At 46.7% G+C, this 8,950-nt stretch overlaps 1 protein-coding gene across 2 annotated transcripts in view; it reads left to right on the top strand.

Moving 5' to 3' along the window:
- The first annotated feature begins 722 nt into the window (after positions 1-722).
- APBA1 (amyloid beta precursor protein binding family A member 1) overlaps positions 723-8,950 on the top strand; it is an 89,106-nt gene continuing 80,878 nt past the window's right edge. Inside the window, exon 1 of one of the 2 annotated variants that reach the window (XM_029203369.1) lies at positions 723-1,976. In XM_029203369.1, coding sequence (XP_029059202.1) covers positions 792-1,976 — 1,185 coding nt within the window. In that variant the 5' untranslated portion in view covers positions 723-791. The remainder of the gene's footprint in view (positions 1,977-8,950) is intronic. The other variant, XM_029203370.1, reaches the window with a different exon arrangement.

Raw genomic sequence — 8,950 nt, 5'->3', positions numbered from 1 at the left:
GCATCCTGTATCTTCCTCCCCTTGAATATTCACAATGAAAAGTCAACTCGAAGTCAGCATTTCCCAGACTTATTTGACCACGGAGTCTTTTCTTGTCTAGGTAATAGGTGTTAACATCCTGCCATAGGAAATGAGTCCAGTCTCATGGTGGAGGTCCAGAAAATTGAGCCACTTAACCGGAGGCAACAGAGCCAGCAGTGCCAGGACGAGAACCCATTGATGGTTGATAGCCTCCCCCAGAATGGCTGCGAATTTGTATTGACAGCAACGGATCCAAAACATTCCAAGATTATTTTTTTCCCTTGAAACTTATTTTAAAAATCGTTTCTAGTATAACTTAGATTTATCCCTTAGCAGATGGAAAATGTGTCAATTGTCTCATTCAATTTGGTAGTACTCTCTATTCATATGCATCAGAAACAGAACCTGAATAGTAAGCATGGTGGGGAACTAACGGCTCAAGAGGCTCTCAGTCTGAGGGGTGGGGAAGGGAGAAAGCCAGTAAGCAATTACACAAGGAGATATGTAATTACAAATTACGACACGTGCTACGAAGAAGATGAACTATGTGCTCTCAGGCTGAGCTTAAATTTGCAATCACTTTTGAATTGACCGAGATTCAGATGGGATCAATAACAGCTGTTTTTATGGTATCTTGGTACTCAACTCCCGCCTACAGTCTGAACCACGTAATAGCCCCTCCCCCCTTCTTGTTTTTCCAGCCGGGTGGAGCAGAATGAGAGCGCAGTGAGCCGGCCCAGCCCCTCTTCCAGCCGTCGCCGACGCCCACCATGAACCACTTGGAGGCGGCCGCGGAGGTGGAGGTGACGGACGAGGCGGCAGGCGGGGAGGTGAACGAGTCGGTGGAGGCCGACCTGGAGCACTCGGAGGTGGAGGAGGAGCAGCAGCAGCACCATGCGGGCCGCCCTCTGCGCGGGCGCGCCGTCGAGGACCTCCGCGCCCAGCCCGGGCCGCAGCAGCAGCAGGAGGAGGAGGAGCGCGGGGAGTGCCTGGCGCGCTCCGCCAGCACGGAGAGCGGCTTCCACAACCACACGGACACGGCCGAGGGCGACGTGATTGCCGCAGCGCGCGAGGGCTACGACGCCGAGCGCGCGCAGGACCCCGAGGACGAGAGCGCGTACGCAGTGCAGTACCGGCCCGAGGCCGAGGAGTACACGGAGCAGGCGGAGGCCGAGCACGCCGAGGCCACGCACCGCCGCGCGCTGCCCAACCACTTGCACTTCCACTCGCTGGAGCACGAGGAGGCCATGAACGCTGCCTACTCGGGCTACGTCTACACGCACCGGCTCTTCCACCGCGGCGAGGACGAGCCCTATGCCGAGCCCTACGCCGACTACGGGGGCCTCCAGGAGCACGTGTACGAGGAAATCGGGGACGCACCCGAGCTGGACGCGCGCGACGGCCTGCGGCTGTACGAGCAGGAGCGAGACGAGGTGGCCGCCTACCGCCAGGAGGCCCTGGGCGCGCGGCTGCACCACTACGACGAGCGCTCCGACGGCGAGTCCGACAGCCCCGAGAAGGAGGCCGAGTTCGCGCCCTACCCGCGCATGGACAGCTACGAGCAGGAAGAGGACATCGACCAGATCGTGGCCGAGGTCAAGCAGAGCATGAGCTCGCAGAGCCTCGACAAGGCGGCCGAGGACATGCCTGAGGCCGAGCAGGACCTGGAGCGCGCCCCCACCCCGGGCGGGGGCCGCCCGGACAGCCCCGGGCTACAGGCGCCGGCGGGGCAGCAGAGGGCGGCTGGCGGCGAGGCGGGGCAGCGGTACAGCAAGGAGAAGAGGGATGCCATCTCGCTGGCCATCAAGGACATCAAGGAGGCCATCGAGGAGGTGAAAACCAGGACCATACGCTCGCCTTATACCCCCGACGAGCCCAAAGAGCCCATCTGGGTCATGCGCCAGGACATTAGTCCCACCAGGGATTGTGACGACCAGAGGCCGGTGGATGGAGATGTAAGTGTGTGCGGGTTCAGGCCCGCTCAGCTCCACGCGCGGCCAGGAGGGGAGACGGGCGCTCGGTGGCATCGTTTGTCATTGGGAAATGACTTGATGAGAGAAACGATCTGTGGGGATGCTCAGAAACAGCTTGTGCTTAAGCGCGCCTGAGTGAAACACAGGTGGGAGGGAGTTAAGTGTTGAGAAGTTGCCGTAAATCAGTGGTTCTCAAACTGTTCCTGGAGCACTTGTTCAGAAATTGATTTCCAGGCGCACCGCTTTCCATACCCTAGTTTCCCACTTAGAAGGTATGGGGCGGGGCCTGAGAATTTGTATTTCTAACGTCAAATAAAAAAACAGGTCTGGATTGAGTAAGGAGAGACTTTATTGGAAAGCATTATTGCAAAGGGGAAAGGTCCTATTGTAACAGGGGAAGGGGGACTGTTGCAGTAGCAGAACCTCTGTAAGATCTGCAAGCGTCTCTAGAGTTAGGCACAAAGGGGGTTCTTTTGGAGGGAGGAGTAAACAAGGCTTGGAAGAACAAGGTGTGAGGAAGTGGGATGAAGCACGGCTTGAACGCATTGCCCATGAAAGAGTGTTTTAACCTGACATCAGCCTATTCCCAGGAGGAGCTGTTGAGTAGGGGTGGTAAGCTGGCCAAAGTTCAGGGACCTGGAAGAAGGCGAGGAGCTTCATCAAAGGCTGGTTAATAAGCATTTTGTCTTGATTAATCAGCAGTTCAACTAACCATTTGTCAGGCAAAGAATGTAAATTTGGAGGGTCTGTGTCTGGCCTTGTCATAGGTAAACAAGGGAGCACCTGTGAGCTACTCAAGTCTAATGGGAAGGTAGGTTCTTTGCCTAAGCCATTTCCAGAACACAAAACGAGGGCAGGGGAGCCCTTAACCTTTGCTGTTTTCCAGGATCTCAGGGCTCAGGTGAAACTCAACGTTGTCACTAATAAGTTCCCAGGTGATGTTAATGCTGCTGGTCCCAGGACCATAATTTGAGAACCACTGCCTTAAAGCAACCCTTAAAAGTTTGGGATGGATAGTGTGGCCTCTTCGGAGGAAATCAAGGAAATCCTTCTGCCTTTCGGGGGTGTCTGCAGTTTTTTCACTGTGACTTTCAGGAAGGGCTTAGTTTTCATCTCTGGTGGTACCAGAGTGTCCTTCTCACCTCACAAAAGACATGTTTTTGAACTGAAATACACTTTCTTGTGAAGAGCTACAGAAAGCTGTTGCTGCCCTGTCTGCATTTTATTTTCTGTGTTTGAAATACCTAAGAAATTTGATAACTCGGCAAGCTTGAGTGTCACCACAGTCTATTCAAAATAAATCAAGAAGGCTAAACTTTACCCCCACTACCTGGCTCTAAAGATTCTCTTTCTCCTCTGACTCTCACTTTTCCATTCTCTTGAATAATTTTTAAGCACTTTCATTTTTTTTAAGCACTTTCATTTAAAATGCGAGCTTGGAGTAAAAGAAGGGTCAAGTGGTTAAATTCGGTTTCATTTAATTCTGCATTTTATGATTGCACCAGCCTATTTATTGGTATATCGTTTGGAGTGAGAAACAATTATTGGAAGCTGTTTGTTCATTTTACTTAAATAGGTAAAGGGCTATGCGGGTCAGAAAGGTATCATTCGCCTGCTCTTTTAGTAACAGTCAGCATTGGCTGTTAGCTGATTAAATCGCTGGCACCTTTAAGGCAAGGTTGGAAATGGGTTGGGAAGGGATCTGCATCCTCCCAGCCAGGGGGCAGCATTGGGTCAGTTAGTTTAGCATGCTTGGTGTCTCCCTCTGCTTTCCAGGCTTCACAGTCAAACAGTTAAAAATAGGTGCACTCACGTGCAGAATTGTCGGTGACCTCCCGCTGTCTCCAGGTTCCTTCTGGCTTGGAGGGATGGAGTGCAGCAAGTATTTTGCAAATGTAGTGGAAATGGAGCAGGTTTTTAAAAGTAGGGAGCTGTCAAGAGGCCGGGTTCTACATCCTTTTTAGAGACTTGGAAAGCCATCCGAGAAAAAGATGCAGGAGCATTCGGTCCAGATGCTGGCCTCTTCCTTCAGCTCTCTCACCTGCACCAGCTCCATGAAACTACTAGCTTAACCACCTGGTCCCTGCAGCCTCACGATGAGCCCATCACCCAGCCTCCACTAGGGCTGGGGGCTTGCTTTTATCCATTTGAACTAGGAAAACAGCTTAACCCTCTTGCAAGATGTTTCATTCAGGAGGTAGAATTGATTCCAGAATATTGGGTGATGCTTTAGAAACCCATCCAGTCAGAAATTCAACTTGACAGTAGTAAGAAATTGGTTAGTAGGGCTTTCTGGGTTATGAACAGTTAATACAAAGCAAACCCCAAGACCTGTGCTTTAAAATATTCCACCAGTTGTCTTTAAGCCATTTGAATTTGTGGGTTGCATTTCATCGGTCATGCCACATTTATAGGAAAGACCTTCATTTGCTACCTCTTTGATGGTATCATGGGGGAAATACATACATTCTGTGGATTTCTTCCTCAGCATCAAAAAATATTTACTGAATGCTCATTCCGTGTATACTGTTGTAGAAAATGGAAAAGCCCTATTAAAAGCCACGTGGCCTGAAGTCTTTCTGGACGGTACTTGTTAAAAATACAAATTACTACCTTTCTTTTCCAAACCAGAATACCTAAGATGGGGTCCAGTGATCTGGGGTTTTGTTCATTAGGTTTGTTTTCGTTTTGTAAATTCTCCCTGTGATTCTTGAGTATGTAAAAAATTAAGAACCACTGATTTAAAGGACAAGTATCATCTGGGTAGTTTCCCCATGTTAGCTCTATGGATTAGAGACCTAGCTAATTAGAGACCTAGACGTAAACCACAGGTGTGGTTTCATGGAAGGGGCTCTCCCACTGTGGTTTTGGTCAACTGGCCTGGAAAAGGGGCCCTGGAATTCTTGTTACAGAAGCAGTGCGTTCTCAAAATAGCAACATCAGAAACTACAGTGATGCAAATAGATGGTAATAAAAACCACCTGTACTACTACTTGCCAGAGGTATCTGCTGATAGCTAAATCTGCTCTAAACACTACTTTTTAAAAAAAAAAAAAAAGCATCTTTATTGGGGTATATTGCTTTACAATGGTGTGTTAGTTTCTGCTTTATAACAAAGTGAATCAGTTATACATATACATATGTTCCCATATCTCTTCCCTCTTGCGTCTCCCTCCCTCCCACCCTCCCTATCCCACCCCTCCAGGCGGTCACAAAGCACTGAGCCGATATCCCTGTGCCATGCGGCTGCTTCCCACTAGCTATCTACCTTACGTTTGTTAGTTCTAAACACTACTTTTAATTCACTCGGATCTTTTAGCATTTTTCTCATACTTGGAGGAAACTGGCATCTGTTTGCAAGTGAATCCTACAGAATGCGAAAATAGGATTGCTCGTTAGCAAGGACTTATTGAACGTAGACTAGATGCTCAGCAGTGAGTGAATATAATTGTTTTCTGAAAAAAAGTATTTATAAATGCTTTGCTTCTAGTAAAGGCTCTTTTCTAGATATATGTTTGAAAACTACCACCCAGCCCCCTTCTTGAAAAGTATTGTTAATGAATGACCAGTTCTGAGAAGTTCCGCAGCCTACCCGTCTCTCTTTAGGCAACAAACTCACTCTGAGTAGAGAACAGAGCGGGGGTGGAATCAGAGGGATGGATGGGAGCGAGCACACAGCGTAATGGGAGGGTTTTGGCTACTTGGAGTGGTGTGTTGCACAGTTTGAATTGGTCTTTATCACTGCTCCCTCTTAAAGCTACACTAAACATACATACACTAATATGTATAAAATGGATGACTAACAAGAACCTGCTGTTTAAAAATAAATAAAATTCGAAAAAAAAAGCTACACTAAAATGACAGTAAAATAATAAAAATACGTAAAGCCACAATCACCAGGAGACAGAGGAAACAGCAGCAGATGAGGACAACAGAATTTTGGAACACCGTAGTGGTGACTGGCTGTGGTAGACATTAGTGCCCCTCCCCCATATTGCCAGTTGTCCTCTGCTTTCAAGCCCAGGGATGACTGCACTGCACCTCCTCATACCCTAGGAGCAACACAAGGCCAGTGAAACGGGAGCAGTGAAATGTGATGTTGCTTCTAGGCAGGAGCAGCTCAGAGCACCTTCTTCCCCTGAAGCCTCAGGTTAAGATGGCGGTGTCACAGGATGGCAGAGCCTCTGTCCGTGTGGGTCCCAAGTGACCATGATGAGCCGGGCTCTCTCCTGCCCCTGTGGACATGTAGTGTGAGAGAGGAAGCAACCTTTGTTGTTTTAAGCCTTGGGGATTTGGGGTGGTTTGTTGCCACAGCACAGCCTGATCGATTCTCACTCGTACACTGATGACGTTTCTGTGTTCCCTACTCTGTGAGGATTTGTGCCGGGGACCCCCAAGAAAGGCTAAGGAATTCGAGACACCACATACCGCCGATGGCAGGAGTATGGCTGAAAAACAAAAGAGGATTGTTTGAAGGTGTGTCACAGGAGAAATTAGACTCCAAATCCCTTCTCCAGCCCATGCCACCAAGTTTCCACTTCTCCTCCACCCCCCACAGAAGGTGGGAGGTTTACTGTAAAGAGAGGGTGAACCAGAGAAGTGCTGGAACTAGCCACAGCTGAAAAAGGGGTTAAGGGGTACCTTATGGAACACAGGACCCACTAAGCAGTGAGACTCTGAGAAAGCCTTGGAATTCTTAGCCATCAGGCTTAGAACCTACCCCCTCGCAGCCCCCAGCCCCAGCCGGAGATTAGAACATTCCTCTCTGAGGAAACAGAAAGACACAAGAGTAGGTACCTACAGTTACTCATGTTTGGGGCTTTTCCAGCATAAAATCTGGTTCCCTACCTGATCACCACGCAATGAAGGTTACTGCTGCTCATGGACCTTCCAACAGGCTTTTTGGGACCCACTGTTAAATATGAGTGGATATCCAAGGATCTCCGGACATTTGACGAACATCTCTTAACATGAAAGACAAAGACACAAAAAAAGCAAATGGAAAAGGAACTTGGAGAAATAAAGGCAGTACTCAGAGCAGGAAAAAACTATAAAACACTCATCAGTATTCTCAGAAGGGTAGGGGAAGATAGGGGAGCCACTAAATTAGGATGCCATTCTAAAAAAGAACATTCCAAAAAAAAATTTTTTTTTACATCTTTATTGGAGTAGAATTGCTTTACAATGGTGTGTTAGTTTCTGCTTTATAACAAAGTGAATCAGTTATACATATACATATGTTCCCATATCTCTTCCCTTTTGCGTCTCCCACCCTCCCTATCCCACCCCTCTAGGTGGTCACAAAGCACCGAGCTGATCTCCCTGTGCTACGCGGCTTCTTCCCACTAGCTATCTATTTTACGTTTGGTAGTGTATATATGTCCATGCCACTCTCGTGCTTTGTCACAGCTTACCCTTCCCCCTCCCCATATCCTCAAGTCCATTCTGTAGTAGGTCTGTGTCTTTATTCCTGTCTTACCCCTAGGTTCTTCATGACATTTTTTCCCCTTAAATTCCATATATATGTGTTAACATATGGTATTTGTCTTTCTCTTTCTGACTTACTTCGCTCTGTATGACAGACTCTAGATCCTTCCACCTCGTTACAAATAACTCAATTTCATTTCTTTTTATGGCTGAGTAATATTCCATTGTATATATGTGCCACATCTTCTTTATCCATTCATCTGATGATAGACACTTAGGTTGTTTCCATCTCCGGGCTATTGTAAATAGAGCTGCAATGAACATTTTGGTACATGACTCTTTTTGAATTATGGTTTTCTCAGGATATATGCCCAGTAGTGGGATTGCTGGGTCATATGGTAGTTCTATTTGTAATTTTTTAAGGAACCTCCATACTGTTCTCCACAGTGGCTGAACCAATTCACATTCCCACCAGCAGTGCAAGAGTGTTCCCTTTTCTCCACACCCTCCCCAGCATTTATTGTTTCTAGATTTTTTGATGATGGCCATTCTGACTGGTGTGAGATGATATCTCATTGTAGTTTTGATTTGCATTTCTCTAATGATTAATGATGTTGAGCATTCTTTCATGTGTTTGTTGGCAGTCTGAATATCTCCTTTGGAGAAATGCCTGTTAAGGTCTTCTGCCCATTTTTGGATTGGGTTGGTTTTTTTTGTTATTGAGCTGCATGAGCTGCTTATAAATTTTTGGAGATTAATCCTTTGTCAGTTGCTTCATTTGCAAATATTTTCTCCCATTATGAGGGTTGTCTTTTGGTCTTGTTTATGGTTTCCTTTGCTGGGCAAAAGCTTTGAAATTTCATTAGGTCCCATTTGTTTATTTTTGTTTTTATTTCCATTTCTCTAGGAGGTGGGTGAAAAAGGAACTTGCTGTGATTTATGTCATAGAGTGTTCTGCCTATGTTTTCCTCTAAGAGTTTGATAGTTTCTGGCCTTACATTTAGGTCTTTAATCCATCTTGAGCTTATTTTTGTGTATGGTGTTAGGGAGTGATCTAATCTCATACTTTTACATGTATCTGTCCAGTTTTCCCAGCACCACTTATTGAAGAGGCTGTCCTTTCTCCACTGTACATTCCTGCCTCCTTTATCAAAGATAAGGTAACCATATGTGTGTGGGTTTATCTCTGGGCTTTCTATCTCCTTCCATTGATCTATCTTTCTGTTTTTGTGCCAGTACCATACTGTCTTGATTACTGTAGCTTTGTAGTATAGTCTGAAGTCAGGGAGCCTGATTCCTCCAGCTCCGTTTTTCGTTCTCAAGATTGCTTTGGCTATTCGGGGTCTTTTGTGTTTCCATACAAATTGTGAAATTTTTTGTTCTAGTTCTGTGAAAAATGCCAGTGGTAGTGTGATAGGGATTGCATTGAATCTGTAGATTGCTTTGGGTAGTATAGTCATTTTCACAATGTTGATTCTTCCCATCCAAGAACATGGTATCTCTCCATCTATTTGTATCATCTTTAATTT

The sequence above is a fragment of the Monodon monoceros genome, unplaced genomic scaffold, assembly GCF_005190385.1.
Source record: "Monodon monoceros isolate NGI ecotype Baffin Bay Population unplaced genomic scaffold, NGI_Narwhal_1 Super_Scaffold_5, whole genome shotgun sequence".
In the NCBI taxonomy this organism is placed as follows: domain Eukaryota; kingdom Metazoa; phylum Chordata; class Mammalia; order Artiodactyla; family Monodontidae; genus Monodon; species Monodon monoceros.
Note: the sequence above shows the minus strand (reverse complement) of the source record. Positions and strands in the feature narration are given on the sequence as shown.